Genomic DNA, 15,694 nt, shown 5'->3' on the forward strand with positions numbered 1-15,694 from the left:
GACCTTTTGCAGCCTTGTTTGCACATTTGCTGTTGGGAAAATAGTCATATGTGTCCTAAAAGGCATTTCAGTGGAGGCCTTGCAGGCTGTGTAGATGAAGACTGTCCATTCTCCCCAGTGAAAATTCACTTGGTTCCATCTCCTATCTTGCAAAACCCTCCTCAAAGGCCCGAGTGTCTTGGTTTACCCTAGATTCTCATCCTCTACCCTAAACAATCCTTAAGTATGTGTAATGTTTAGTGGGGTGACCTTCCAATTGCCAGCAACTCAATAGTCACTTCAGGCACTGCATCTCAGCAGTACTTGCCAGTGTTTCATCCACATCCCTCATCTTTCTGTTGTCCATCTTGGACTGGAAGCAACTTCATGAGGAGGATGAACCGAGAAAACAAATAAGCTTCCTTAATATGTCACCAGGATGTGTGTATGTCCATGCACACAAAATTTAAGTTTCTCTCTGCAAAAGAGCAGCCATGGCTGGCATCCTCACCCCATTTGCTTGACAACCATATGTCAGGAGTGCTCTGATGGTGTTTCCTGCTTGGCAGGGGGTTGGACTCGATGGCCCTTGTGGTCTATTCCAACTCTATGATTCTATGATTTACCTTGGAGAAAGCCCCACTGAATTTAGTAGGAGTTCCTTCTGAGTACATACAGGAGAGCAAGGTCAGCAATTTTAGGGGGCCCATGGGCCTATTTGAAATTTTTAGCAAGTATCATGGGTACCATCATAAAATGGCTGGCATGGGGCACAGGGGGCAGTCACAAAGTGGATGGTATACTAACTGTGGTTTGGGACTTCTCTCTGACCAGCATGTTGGGTGGGATAACAACACTGGCCTATCTTGCAGGGCTATTGTAACAATTACTAAGATACTAAGTGCACATGAAGCACTGAGCACTTTGAACGTGCTATAAATGCTCAGTGTTGTCTTAATATATACCTATGCATGTATAATCTCCAACCCTTGCACTGTTCATGCATCTGAAGCTGTAAGATACTGCTTACAAAAAGCTGATGCAATCCTAGAGGTGTTGCTAGAGGCTATAAAGAAAAGTGGCCACCAGGTTTGTGTAAACACTGATGCTGTTTTCCCTGATAGTAGGGATATGTTCACAAACGCAACATTGTGAGTTTTGGCAAAACAATTCTCAGAACAGCAGGAGGCACAAAAGCAGCAGCCGCCAAATATGTGCATGGACTTTCTTAAAAAAAAAACTGCCCTGTTTTAAGCTGGATGGAACTGATTAACTAGATCTCAAACACACACTCTGACCTGAAGCTACCTCTGGTTTTGAGGTTCCAAAGGGGTCACAATGTTCATTGGATGTGAGGGTCAAGCAGAAGAGGAAGATATGAATTGCCTTCCTGAATCAGGAGATTTGAAGCTCTTATGATTTGAATCATAGAATTGTAGAGCTGTATGGGATCCTGAGGGCAGTGGCATAGCATGGAAGGGGCAGAGGGGCTGTTGCCCCAGGAGCAAAATTGGGATGGGGTATAAAATTTCAGAAGACAAATCAACTGGAGGTTTGTTTGTTTTTTAACAAGCGGTGTACAATTTCATGAAATAAATAATAACATGTAATAAAATAAATGGCTGGCACTGCTATCCCCTCCTCAGCTTCCCTTTCCCTGCAAGGAAGACCCTTTCCCACAACCAACGCTGCTGCCACCCGGTCCTGACAGGAACCATGGATTGGTGGCATAATATTTGCCTTGCTCCAGGCATTGGCAACCCACGCTACGCCACTGCCTGAGGGTCATCTAGTTCAACCCCCTGCAATGCAGGAATCTCAGCTAAAGCATCCATGACAGATGGCCAGCCAACCTCTGCTTAAAAGCCTCCAGTCTACCACCCTTAGGAGTCTGTTCTGCTGTAGAACAGCTCTTGCTGTCCAGAAGTTCCTGATGTTTAGCTGGAATCTTTTTTATTGCAACTTGAACCCATTGGTTTGGACCCTACCTTTTGCAGCAGCGGAAAACAAGCTTGCTTCATCTTCCATGTGGCAGCCCTTTAGATAGTTGAAGATGGCTATCGTAAATTGGATTCAAAGTTCCAGCTAGTCCATCACCCTGTCCAGACACATTCAGCTCAGGGGCCTGCGATTTCCCCACTAAGGACCTTTGAGTCTTGACCACCCTTCAGGAAGGTGCTTTCGTTCTCTCTGGAGGGCTGCGGCTTCTCCTTGGTGATGGAGATAATGGAGACCTCTGTGATCCAATGACCTGATTTGGTCAGGCAGCTTACTAAGTTCCACTGTGAGAAGTGAGGTTACAGGGAACCAGGCAGAGGGCCTTCTCAGTAGTGGCGTCCTCAAATCATGTCAAGGAAATAAACTACAATCTGACTTTTATAAGACATCTGAAGGCAGTCCTGTATAGTGAATTTTTAAATGTAATAAAACCACGGTAAGTTTTATAATTTGCTGGAAGCTGCCTGGAATTGCTAGGGCAGCCCAGTCAGTTGGATGGAGTATTATTATTATTATTGTTATTGTTATTATTATTAGCTACGGGACTACGCTCAGGGTGGCAGTGAAGCAGGGTAGCTTGGTAACAGCTTTCTTAATTAGCTTTTCTACTTGATTTCTTCTGGGACTGAGCCCCAACATTTAGAACAGGTTCTGGGGTTGAGCTTTGATTGAAATTGTTAGCTAAAATTCATCTGCGGTACTTGATTGTGTGGAAACAAAAGAGCAAGAGTGAACGAGAGCCTCTTTTCACATTCCCTTGAACAGAAATCCTGGCACGTCCTGAGCTCCCTGGCTCTGGCACAATACGGCTATTGTTTCTGCCTTGAGCCCTTGAGTTCAGCAAGAGACGGTTCCCTGGGAGAGTTTCCTCTCTCCCCACCCAAGTCACTGCTGCCACCACTCTCTTTAGGAATTCTTCTGGGACCTGTAGATGTGATTGGTCCCTAAGGATTTAGGCTGCTGCATATGTATTGCTTGTGTGTGTGTGATTGTTGCTCAAATATTGTTGGTGAAGAGCAAGGGGTAGAAATGCAAGAAAGGTTTGGGAGTGGATTGTAAAAAACTGAAGTTTTTTTCAAGAGTTTGTGCCTTGCAGTCAGTGACCTCTCAAGCCCTTCATGGGCTGGGCTATGAACTTGCTTAACCCACTATTGTACACTATTGGATTACAATAGTTTTTTCTTCTGCTCTCTGTTTTGGAAAGCTATTTATCTTTCTGCTAGTTCTGTATGCATTTGGACGCCTCTTGAGATTTCACTGCCCAATTTGCACATCACCTCCTGATATGGAGGAGCTGGTTTTCATCTCTGCTTAGAAACTGTTGGATGGCATTTTGATTCAAGATGGTGGAATGAACCATTCCAAAGTGCACTGATTTGGATATCTCTGAGAATATTGTTGCCAAATACTTGTTTGTGTTGAGGGGTGCAGCCCCTGAAACCATAATTGGAAAATTGCTGTTCTCCACTAGAAAAGTTGGGTCTTTTTATTTTTCAAAGTTCAGCAGCAAATTATCAGATTTCCTGAGGAATAGACTGTAGGGGAATCTGTACACATCACTATAAACTTAGATTTCTGCACTCTTCCACCCTGCTCTACCAATGGGCATTGGGCTCATCCAATATGATCTGTGTGAATGAACATCTATAGCTGCCTTTTATCAAGTCAGAAGAGGTCCTAGAAAGGAACTTATAATGTACGCTGTGTTTCCCCCATCCCCCGAGGGGTTGTTGGGCAACATGGAGGCTAGATGAGGGAAAGAAGGGCTCCCGGTCCTAGGAGATGGTATGTTTGGGCAGTAGCACCTAGGGGTTAATAGAGCAGGCTAGGGGATACCTAAATTTTGTGGTGAAAAGATCAGCACAGCAATCCAAGGTTACCACTTATGGAGTGAATTTGTGAGGGGTCTAAACACAGGCGCTTTAGATAACTGCTTCATTTTGAAAACCTGTGTTTTAACTCTGGGGATGTAACAAATTTTATTTATGTTGCTTTCAATGTTTTGTTTTGGTCTAGTCTAGTATATTAATTTTTGTACATGTTACTTTGCTGGCAAACTGCATTGCAAAATCTCGAAGGTTGGTTATGTTTTGGTACATGCATTGCTTAAGAAAGTGTGAATTTGGTACTTCTAAATTTAAATGTAAACAGAATCCAATTTATTTCCATTCCCTCTCATTGTGTAGCTACAGAACCAACCTTCTTGGATTAAGAGACTAGGCTTTGAGGTCTTTTCTGACAATCAAGTGGTATATATGTTTTATGAAGTAAAGTAGTAAGATGGAGTTGTTCTTGGGACATTTGGGTCCCAAACATTCTGTTCTTAGAAAGAAACCATTGCTGTCATTTGTGGAAGCCCCCCTCAGATATTACTGGACCCCAACTCCCATCAGCTCCAGCAGCCAGTTTGGCCAATGATCAGGAATGATGGCAACTGGAGTCCAGCAACACCTGGAAGGCCACAGATAACCTCTGGTCACATCCGGACCACCCTTCCCTTCCTTTCCCTTTGCTATGAGTTTACCAAGGTGCATGGAACAGAGCCATTTGCCATTGGAAAACCTGACATGTAGTAGAGGTGCACTGTGTAGCCAGAAATTAAAAATCCCAAATGCCTCTGTTTGCAAACAACAATAAGAATATGTTTAATTGCATAGTTATACATCTAGCTACAATACGTGTTAATAAAATAAGCCTAGTTCATAATTTATCGTTCCTCTAGTTCTTTCAGCAGTTCGTCAAAATGGGTGATGTACCACTTGGCTTTCTCCTTGACCTGTTTCCGCACAACATTGCCTCCAAAGCCAATGAAACAGTCCTGGGGAAACATAAAAAAGAAGAGATGGGCTGGTTATGTCTCCATTTCAGAAAATGCAGAGGACTTTCAGGATTTCTCCTCCATTGGAGAGGTTAGATGGTCATCTGTCATGGATGCTTCAGTTGAGATTCCTGCATTGCAGGGCATTGGAACAGATAACCCTCAGGGTCCCTTCCAACTCTGCTATTCTAGGATTTATTGTCAAGAATGAAAGTGGATGCGAGATGGAGTGGATAGGCATCCTCCATCCCCTGGCAGTACATGAGATGAAGTCAGACCCTGGGGGAAGCAGAACAGACGCAGGCAGCTGCTTAGGCATCAATGGGTAAGGGCAGATGGGGAGTGTGGGGGAGTGTGGACTAGCCCAACCTTCCCCAACCTGAGGCCCTCCAGAGCTTTTGGACTACAACTCACATCAGCCCCAGCTGGACTATTCAGAGAGAACCAAATAATCAGCTACTTCATCTTATTAACAACCAAGCAGACTCCCTGCAAATCCTTGCAGAAACCTGACTGGGTTTGGTAAGTGACCTTTTCCTGGCTCAGCATAATCTGAATCAGAAGCTGCTGCCAACAGTATCACCCTCCTTTTTTTTTTAATCAATCATGTGATGTGATGAATAGGTTTTTGCTGGAAAACGCCTTTGCAACACAGGGCAACAGCCATGGTCGTGCTCCTTGATGCCAGTTCTTGATGCATTGGCTGCCTGCCTTGACCTATTAATTTGGATCTGATTTGCCTCCCCTGGTAGATTCCAAAACAATCATTAACAGGCAGCTGAAATCATTAACCTGGAGCAAGCGTCTGTCTGGTTCTTATGGAAGACATGCAGACTTTGTGGGGGTTTTTAACGCTCCTGATTTTTTACCTGCTCTCCCCTTGCTTCTTTTGGGGTTGCCACATCCAGCAACCAGATGCTGGGGGAGTGGAGAGGTGCCCTTTTTCTTTAGGAACATGTGACAGATTGGTTTTGCTTAGGCTTAGGGTCTGACTGGTTGTCGTACAAACTCTTATCACAAGGACATCAGAACAGCTCTGTAGCTTAGATCAGACCAAAGGCCCATCCAGTTCAGGATCCTGTTCCTTAGGGCAGGCTGGCTGCAACTGTAGAGTGGGTGCCTTGCAATGTTGCACTATGTGACTTGTCTACGTTGCTTGAAATTTGAATCACAAAATAGATTGGTTGGTGGGGTGGGTGATTCTGCCTCCCAGCAGGGGCTAGGTTGGGTGGCCTTCTTGTGGTTGCAGAAAGGTAACCTTGTGGATCTGCACAAATTCTGGGCATTCTGATGCCAGAAAGAATCAACCATACAGAAGTCAACTCTGAGCTAACTCCTATGAGCCAGTGAGGTCCATTCACTATTGGCTAAGCTGTTGAATTTGGAGTCCTGGCTTCAAATCCATATCCAACAGCATCATTCACAGGGTATCCTTTGAACAAAGGAACATTAGCTGCCTTTTACTGAGTCAGACTACTAGAGAGCAGACTGGTGGCAGCTCTCCAAGGTTTCAGACTGGAGACATTCCTTGGGATTGAACCTGGGAGCACCTTCTGCATGCAAAGCTGGTGCTCGATGACTAAGCTGTGGTCTTTCTTTTGACAGCCTCTCTGTCCCTTTTTCTCTGCTTAACCTACCCCACAGAATAGCTGGGAGAACCCAAGTAAGCAGCCCTGGGCTGAGAGGAGGAAGGGGTAGAAGGCAAATGCCATCACCCCACAGTCACTACTCACTGCAGGTGGGCAGGCTTCCATATCTGTTGCTCCGTCTCCAATCATCACCACCTTCTTAAACTGAAACTGCTCCTTCAGGTAACTAATGACTTGTCCTTTGCCACCCGACTCAGCAGTTGGCTGCGTCTCATCAAAACCGGCGTATTCTCCTAGAGGCACATCAGAGAGAAAGTCAGTCATGGAGAATCACAAGGAAAGTCAATGTTTGAAGGCAAAAAAAGGGGGGGCATCCCTGGAGGGAAAGGGTGGAGAACCTGGTGCCCTCCAGATGATGCTGAAATCCGACTCCCAACAGCCATAGCCAACATGGTCAGTGGTCAGGAATGATGGGTGTGGAACATCTGGAGGGCCACAGGTTCCCCTCCCTATTCTGGAAGGAGGGAGGGCGACAGTTCAGTGGATCAGAAGGAATTTTTGCAGAGTGAGCCACGGTCCTGGTTAGGAGATGGATTCTATTGCAAAGAAGAATCTTCTCTCTCTCTGCCTATTTGTGTATGCACACAGATCTTCCATCCTGCCACAAGTTAGAGCAAGGATGGGGGACATCTGTGGCCCTTCAGATGTTGTTAGGACCCTGAAACCCAGCATGGCCAATGACTAAGGAGGATGGGAATTGTAGTCCAACAACACCAGGAGAGTACTGCATTGACCATCTTCAGTCTAAGGGTTTGTTTTTAGTTTATGTATTTTTATTTATTAGATTTATATACTGCCCTTCATCATAAGATCTCAGGGCAATTCACATAATTTCCAGTATCTGGGAGATGTACCCTCTGATGTGGAAACCTTCCTTGCTGACACCAGTGTAGGGTATTTTGGCTCTATAGCGCCATAAGGGCAATTTGGGGAGCTACTATTTCCACACACCCACCCTTTGGCTCCCACACTCTCAGTCCCATCAAGATTCATGGTAAAGGACATTCCACGTTCAAATAAATCTTCCAGAGTGGACCTTCTACATGCTGTGAAGGAAGAGGCAAAGTCATGTCCAAATAGCCTTATTTGGATCTTGTTGATAGAGGGCTTTCACCAAAGCCAGCAACCTAAAACCCGTTCATATAGTAAGAGATCCACCCATCTTTTTCCTCCAGTGGGCAATCCTGAGGAATTCTGCCAAAGCTTAGCTTCAGACGTGTCCCTTGAGCGACCCTATTTATCCTGGCAACCCTGAAAGTTGTGTTTGGCTGCACAGCTGTGCTATAGTTAGCTGACAAAATATTTCACCTTGAAGAGCTGTTTTATCAAGCTGCACAACCCACTTGGTGGATAAGAGACCCGTCTCTCAATGTGCTGACTCTCTCAGAGCTGCACTCCTTGACCCTCCTCTGTGCCAGTGCATCTGAGAGTTAAAGCTTAACCATGGGAAGGAACAGTTCTTTCCAAAGCAGCTGGGCAAACGGGGGCTTATCAGAAGCAGCAGGTCATTGGTGACGCTTTGCTTCTTTTCAATCTGGGAACCTTTTTTGGGCCAAGAGACGCACAGTCCCTTCCAGGCAATATTCTGGGAACCACAGGTCAGAGGCAAAAAAAGGGGAGGGTAGTGAATTTAAATTTATACAGTACTGTAAACTAGTTTCTATACTCATTCCTGCACCCCTTTCTATCCTCCGTCCAGGCAAGCAGGAAACATTATTTAATCTTATCTTTTTTATAAAAGTATTTATATACTGCCCTCTCACAAAACATCAGGGCACCTGCATCAACATAAAAGCATCAGTTGAATTGCTTTCAGATGTTTTGATGTTGCTGTGCATACGGAGTTCAAGGACACATTCCAGCGAGGTAGAAAACACTTAAGAGTGCAAAGCAGCAAGGGGGAGAGTCCAAGGGCCCGCCAGAGAGCCCTGCACTCAGCCTGCCTGGTAAAGCTTACCATTGAAGTAGAACTTCAACCTGTTGGCAAAGACATTTGCTGTTGGGATGTTGAGCTGCAAAGCCACGTGTTCCACGATGCTCTGAAACCCCCCGGAGATTAAGAAGACCTGGACACCTCGCTGGTGGAGCCGGTTGACTAGTTCCCTGTGAGGAACAGGAGAGGGTGGCTAAGGTCCATGTGTCAGGGCAGGATTCATTAAGATGCTTCTCTTTTGCCTTCTGCCCTGCCTCCACCCCCTTCACACACAGCTGCGGCACAGTGCAAGAATGGCTTCCAGGCTCAGTAACAGACTTCAAATAAAGGAATGGCCCAGGAAAGTAAGTGGCCATGGACTTCCTCACAGGTCTTCCTCTATGCTGAGCCATTTTAGAAAGGGTGTTGGTGAGTGAAGAAGAGTCTTGCTTAAATGCAGGGAGCTGAATGACAATCCCCCCCCCCCATTTTGTTCCTTCCAATTCTACATTGTCAGGCTTTTCTCTGGGACCCATAAGGACTGGGGTGCAATTGACTGGGGAGCATCTGCTGCTAAAAGGTAACTGGAGCAAACAAAGGGGGCATTAGATGCCAGGAGAATGGATCCACACGCTCTCCCTTTTGTTAGTTTTCACAATTGCTTTTTGCAGAGGGATCTCACCACAAGGTGAGGAATCCCTGATGCAGTTCAGCGGCTCCTTTCTCTCACAAGCGTGTCCCAAACAGTGTTGGGAAAGGGAAAGACAGATACAGGTTTCCCCCACTGAAAAGGACGCCTTCCAGCCTCTTTCTGCCTGGTTAAGAAGGTGGAATTCGTAATTGTACAGTAGGTCTTTGATCCTCCCTACCCGCTTCAAATGTCGCTACAGCCAATTCTTCAGGAATCATAACCCATGAGGAGGAGATAATGTGGAAGACGTCTCCATGGATGGACATGGAGTCCAACTGTTCAGAATGCCTCTTACCTTATTCCCGGTGTTAACTGGGGCGGATGCTCCGATATCAATTTCTGCACTTGTTCATAGGAGGGGCGGATGAGGCCTAGCCGGGCAGTCAAAGCAGCCTTGAACGTTACAGTGCCACCCATCGCTCTTCGAGTCCTAAATTGAGATTCAGAGAAATCAGAGAAATACAGACCAGGCTTTTTAAGGGCAAAAATAAAGCCATCCAGCTGTGTGTGTGTTTGCTTTACATACACAAGCAGTTATGCCACGTCAAGGTAAAATGAAGTCTGCTTCAGTTCCTCATTTAAGAGGATGGCTGCTGGATCAGATCAAGGGCTGTCCACCTTCGTGGGCATAGCCAGTATTTTTTTTGGAGGGGGGGCAGAACCTCAGTTAGCTATGTATTTTTATGTATGGGGGAGCTGCTCCTCCCTGCCCCCTTTAAAAAAACCCATCTGTGTTTACTGCAGTCTCAGTCATGATCCTCTGCTGCTATTTACATGTTTAAAACTACACATGTAGCCCATTAATGGCACGGTCATTTTGACCGTTAGATGGCCTTAAAAGAGAATTAAATTGATAGAGGAAGAGGGAGCCACAGCATCAATCAGCGGCTATAATGCCCAAATCAGCCATAAACACTTCAGATGATTTGGATGGCAACTCCTATCAGTCCCAGATGGATAAATCAAGGTGGGTTCCTAGGGGTGAAGATTTAGCCAGCTGGATCCCAAGTGAATCAGGAAATGCTGCATTCCATTCTGCCTGATGAGTTCTGTGAAACTCTAAAAGGTGGCTTATCCCACACCAGATGTGGAAGCACATGATCTAGTTGTGTTTCCTATGGTTTGGGGTCACCGTACAGAATGGCCCCACTAAGCCTGCCATCCCAAACCTTTAAGCCATCCTGATGTTTTGGACGACACCTCCTGTTAGCTGGGACTGATGGGAAGTGTAGCCCAAAACATCTGGAGGGCTGAGCTAAACCAACCTCAGACCTGCCAGGAGTTTCAGACTGAGCCACAAGCAGACAAGTTTTTCAGGTTGGAGAGAAGATTGCTGATTGGTTGGGAAAGAAGGATGGTTGCCTGCTAGTTCAGTATGCCAGGGAAAGGAAGTTGGTAAGTGCTCTCTGCTCACATAACCTTGTGGCAAAGCTAAGGAGGTATGGGCTTGGTCCAGAATGTGGATGGGAGACCACTGTAGAGCTTCACAGCACACAGAAGTCAGAGTCTAAGTGCGAAAAAGGGAAAAGTCTTTAAAGCAACTTCATTACACCTTACACAAACATGCAAGGATTGGCTGCTTTCTCTGCCTAATGCATGGTAACAAGGTTTGCCAGTAGTGGCCCATGCCCAGCCTCAGAGCTTGCCCTCCCTACCCCCCGCAAGAGGCTCCTGTCCTGAAAGGATGCCGTAGAGGCCAGGCCCAGAGGTGTCTCTGAGCCACTTCTCAGCAGCATCCCCCAAATGTTCATTCTTGCATTTAGGTCCCCCACCCCAAAGACTAGCCTTTACAAATTCTCACTAGCCTGCTTACAAAAAAGGCTTCCCCAACAGCCAGCTGGTATCAGGTATGGCAGGATCCGGGTCGGGGATGGAGCTCAATGCCTTTGCCCCTTGGGAAGGGAGGGGACAGATCTCTGCAGAAGCAAATGAGAGACAGCCTTACATACATTTCGGCCACTGCGTCTCCAACGCCGCAGAATTTCGCCAGCTCGTCGATGCCTTCCTCTTTGATGACCGTGCTGTCCACATCAAAGCAGACGGCATCAGCGTTTTGGAAGACTTCCTTCAGCTCCATAAGAGAGGACATCCTTTTGACGGGCTTCCTGTTGTGGGAGAGGAAGATGAGGTCGTTCTGGATATCGGCACACTGAACCCTGTGTTGAGCCATCTTGGAAGAGGGTCCTGTGGGGCTGGTAGCTTGGTGTAGAGAGGGAGAAGCGAGCCGTGTGACTCCTTTTTGAGAGGGAGTGGGTGGCAGTAGAGGGGGGCGGAAGTGGCTGCTGATTTGCTGGCCATGGGGGCAGTGCAGGAGTGGGCAATCAGTCAAGGTTGGCTCCCTGGCTGAGTTAACCCTTCTGGGAGCTGCTGCCTTCACTGACGTAAAGAGTCAAATAAGAGATTTTGGCATTTAGTGAACCTCTTGGAAGAGAATGCTATTCCCTCCAGTGCTGGCAGCCTCCTCTCCTGTCTTCACTGCCATCCAACCCCCCTGCAATCACACTGCAAATGCTTTCATCAAATAATCACAACAGTGTAAAATACAATAATAAAAACAGCTTAAAAATAAATCACAGTCACAAATAGAGTGGATCTTAAATTTATATCAGTTGTCTAAGGGCAGGGTGAAGAGGTGCGTCTTCAGCATAGGATGAAAGCTTTATAGTGAAGGTGCCAGACACACCTTGGTGCCACAAAGGATGCCCAAAGAAAGCACATTTTTGCAGAACAATTCCCCTTATAAAATACTGTAAAAAATATTGTTTCCACTAATATATGCACTTATATGTATGCTTTACTCTAGTACATGCATTTTTGTACACATTACTTCACTGGAAAACTGCATTGCAATATTTCGGAAAGTGTGAATTGTAAAGCATGGTTGTGCATCGGTTCACATTTTGTTTCAGAAAGTGCAAATTAGGTATGTTCACTTTTAAATGTGTACTAAGTCAGGTATCTCCCCCTTCTATATAAACACCCCAGGGATCAAGGCGGGACAGCCCTCCACACTAAGTCCCCCAAGGGATGGCATCTGCCTGGGGAATATTCTTAAGAGTGTTGCTGTTGTTGTTTAGTCGTTTAGTCATGCCCGACTCTTCGTGACCCCACGGACCAGAGCACGCCAGGCACTCCTGTCTTCCGCTGCCTCCCACAGTTTGCTCAAACTCATGTTGGTAGCTTCGAGAACACTGTCCAACCATCTCGTCCTCTGTCGTCTCCTTCTCCTTGTGCCCTCAATCTTTCCCAACATCAGGGTCTTTTCCAGGGAGTCTTCTCTTCTCATGAGGTGGCCAAAGTATTGGAGTAGGGGTAGCCAATATGATTCCCTCCAAATATTGTTGGACTTCATTTCCCAATGGTCAGGGGTGATGTCAGTTGTAGCCCAACAACTTATGGAGGGCCCCATACCAACTACCCATGTATCTAGAGCAGCCTTTCTCAAACTGGGGTCCCCAGATATTGTTGGACTACAATTCCCTGACCCCTGATCCTTGTAGCTAGGGATGGAGTTGTAGTCCAACAATATCTGGGGCCCTAAGCCTGAGAAAGGCTGACTTAGAGGCTTCCAATTTCCTTGTATTGCCCCCTGATGATACCCTGATACAACGGTTACCACTACAACTGACTAGGAACTGGCTGTCACATCACTTTTATTGCCATAGATAAGTCCAAAGAATATTTTGAAGCATCATTTGGTCTTGAGAATTCTATACAGGGGCAAGCAACATGGTGGTTGTTGGACCACAACTCCCATCAGCCCCGGCAGACAACACAGCTGACGGACAGGGGTGATGATGGGAGTTGTGATTCTGCAGCATCTGGAGGGCACTACTCTGCCCTCCAGATGTACACTGCAGTTCTCAGGGTTTCCTGGGTAGGGTGCAGCTATGAACGAAGGAGGTTTACATTTGTTGTGGTGCGGATACAGACAGACTCTGAAACAGTCTTGCTGTCCTGGTAGGCCTCATAGCCTGCTTTGCAGCCTTGACTTGCCTGTTGGTTCTGAGCCAGGCAGAGCTGCAGTGGGGTGGGAGGAGGGAGCTTTGACTCTGGGGCAGGGCTGGGACACCTTGCGCAGTGACGCATCATTGCACAATAGAGTCAGCAAGGCACGTGTTGACATCTTTGGAACAGGCCCAGCTACCTGAGGTTTTTTTCCAGGCCCTAGGGAAGGCTGAACATCCAACCAGAACCCAGAGCTCTGTGCTGGGCTGCCAGTTTTGAAAGAGCGACCCTGGAGGGCAGTGCCAAGGCATCTGCGTCATAATGTCCTCAAATCATGATGTAACGCCCACCGTCCAAGGCTGGGTTGCAACAGGACCATATGATGCAAGGCAAGGATGAGGTTGCCAGAAAGTGATGTTCTTCAACAAGCCAATCTTTCTTGCAAAAGTTGAGAAGGTTATGGAGACTTAACAGGTCCTGCTGCTCAGTCAGAACCATGAGTCTGGATTTTTCATTTTTCCAAACATGGACATCGAGGGTTAACATCAACCTGGTGTCCTCTAGATACTGTTAGACTACAACTCCCATCAGCCCTAGCTGGTGCATACAAAACACTTTTGAGATTTTGCAAAGTGGAGGCTATGGCTTCAGGAAATCTACAAGCAAGGTTCTTCTCATTTTAGAAATGCACACCTGGCTTCAAAGCTTCCGCAGATAATGCAGTTTCATGAACTGTATTTCATATTGACCTCTAGACATGGCTGCATATGACCAATATGCAAATGAATCCAATCCTAGTTTCCCTGCAATTCTTTTGGACTTTCTTTTCCTTCACTTCCTGCTCATCCATCCCCAAACTTTCCTTTCTATCAACAGCAGCCAGCCCCTCCTACCCCTAAGCCCTGTTGGATTTTTTCCTCTCCTATCCAAATGGTCCTTTCCCTAAACTTCCTTCACAGCAACTGCACCGTCAACACCCTTCTGCTCATATCTTTCCCTTGAGAACTCTGGATGTGTAGGAGTATTCTGTGGCATCAAAAGCAACTCAGCTAGCAGTATATGGAAAAAGTAGGAGCTTGCAGGCAATAGCAAGAGCCAACGCAACCCACTGAACCATATGCTGCTCCTACAGCCATGTCCAATGGCCAGCCAGGACCTTGATAATCCCCTCCCGATTTTTGCTAGCTGCCTGGGATTACGATAAGAGGGAAACTGCCAACCGCTTCAATGGCCATGATCCATGGATTGCAGGTTGCATTTAGTTTGGTGTCTCCCTGAGTTGGGCAGGATCGGGATTTCATGGGGCACACAGAGATGTTACAAACAGTCACAGGCTGTGATTTGTAGAAATAAGAAGCATTATTATTAACACGGTAATAAAAAGATGTGGTTTGGGGTCAGTGTTTTGCTTCATTATTATTATTTATGCCCTCGTAGAAATGACCTTAGGACAGACTTCACAAACCTGCCCCCCCCCTTTCCTGGTGTTTTGGACTGCAACTCCCATCAGTCTCGCTGGCATTCACAGGCATACAGCAGAGGTAAGACATAGCCATTGTGGCTAGTAGCCATTGCTAGCCTTATCCTCCTCTGTTTTGGGGCTCGTCCACACCTGCTTGTCTCACCACTTCTCCCCCAGGAAAACCTGATCCTTACCACTGAATCGGAACAAACATCAGTTAGGTTCTCTGCGGATTGACGTTTGTTCTGATCCAGCAGTAAAGAGTGGGTTTTCCTGGGGCAAGCAGTGGGGCAAACAGAAAACCTCGTAGACCCTTGCTTTCCAGGCATGGAACAAGCAGAAGTGTGGACAAACCCTTTGTCTAACCTTCTTTTAAATCCATTCAAGCTAGTGGGCGTCACCACCTCTTGCTATGTGGTTTCACTATATTTTCTTTATTTTTGTTTATTTCTGTACATTTATATCCCACTTTTCTTCTGTCATAAAACCCAAGGTGGTCAACATGTGGTTCCTAAGCCGTCTCCCATAAAGACATTGGCCAGACCCAAACCTACATAGTTGCAGCAAGGTGATGGTCCCATTCCTGGTCTGCTAGGGGTGTGGATGAAAGAAGAAAACAGAATGGGGGAAGTGAGAATGAATTGGATTGCTTTGTTTGTTTGATTGTCCTGGCATAGGGTGTTTGGGAAGGGTGAGCTCAGCATCCTTTTTCCACAAGGACCAGCCAGATTCCTCAAAGGAAGCCCACAAGTAGGACATGAACACAATAATTTTAATAAATAAACTACTTTGGGACCAGCTCTTGGGTAAAAAACAACAACAACAATAGCTTCTGAAGTGAACCAGTAATTATAGCACACTTCAATTTATGATTTGCATTTGACAGATTGCATGAGAAATGTTCATTTCCCCCTTTTCTATCTTCAGAAAACAAGTCATACCATGCTAGTCATAAAATCTGATTCCAGCCAGGCTGCAAGCTTTCTGTGTGGCATTTGGTATCTGCCCTTGGAAGAAACCCAGCTTCCTGAGAACTTTAGATTTAAAAAGAAAGCCTTCAAGTTTCTAGGCCTGGTGGAGGCATAAAATAGCCTGTATGCAAGTAGGTCCTGGAAAGCTTGGAATTAGCAGGATCTGGGAGAGGCTTCCTGTAATCAGGGTGATTCCATGGTCTACTTATGAATCCCAGTTTGCTGGGTGTCCATATCTCCCCTGCCCCACACTTTCTATGCCCTCA

At 46.2% G+C, this 15,694-nt stretch overlaps 1 protein-coding gene across 1 annotated transcript; it reads right to left on the bottom strand.

Annotated features, from left to right (window-relative positions):
- Window positions 1–4,597: 4,597 nt before the first annotated feature.
- On the bottom strand, window positions 4,598–11,261 carry PSPH (phosphoserine phosphatase). The gene is made up of 5 exons (XM_082201166.1): window positions 10,997–11,261; window positions 9,343–9,477; window positions 8,402–8,547; window positions 6,529–6,677; window positions 4,598–4,795 (listed from the first exon to the last, which is right to left on the bottom strand). Exons 1-5 carry the CDS (start codon window positions 11,215–11,217, stop codon window positions 4,685–4,687), a joined length of 762 nt encoding a protein of 253 aa, XP_082057292.1. The 5' UTR covers window positions 11,218–11,261; the 3' UTR covers window positions 4,598–4,684.
- Between the last annotated feature and the right edge of the window lie 4,433 nt (window positions 11,262–15,694).

The sequence above is a fragment of the Podarcis vaucheri genome, assembly GCF_965113315.1.
Source record: "Podarcis vaucheri genome assembly, chromosome: 15".
NCBI classification, from domain to species: Eukaryota; Metazoa; Chordata; class Lepidosauria; order Squamata; family Lacertidae; genus Podarcis; species Podarcis vaucheri.

Bases quoted from the DNA above. Each gene is read 5' to 3' on its own strand.
- PSPH (XM_082201166.1), bottom strand. From the start codon at position 11,217: ATGGCTCAACACAGGGTTCAGTGTGCCGATATCCAGAACGACCTCATC. The intron at 9,478-10,996 runs GTATGTAAGGCT...ATCTCAATTTAG, and splicing joins GGAGACGCAGTGGCCGAAAT to GACTCGAAGAGCGATGGGTG. The intron at 4,796-6,528 runs GTGAGTAGTGAC...ATGTTTCCCCAG, and splicing joins TGGAAGCCTGCCCACCTGCA to GACTGTTTCATTGGCTTTGG.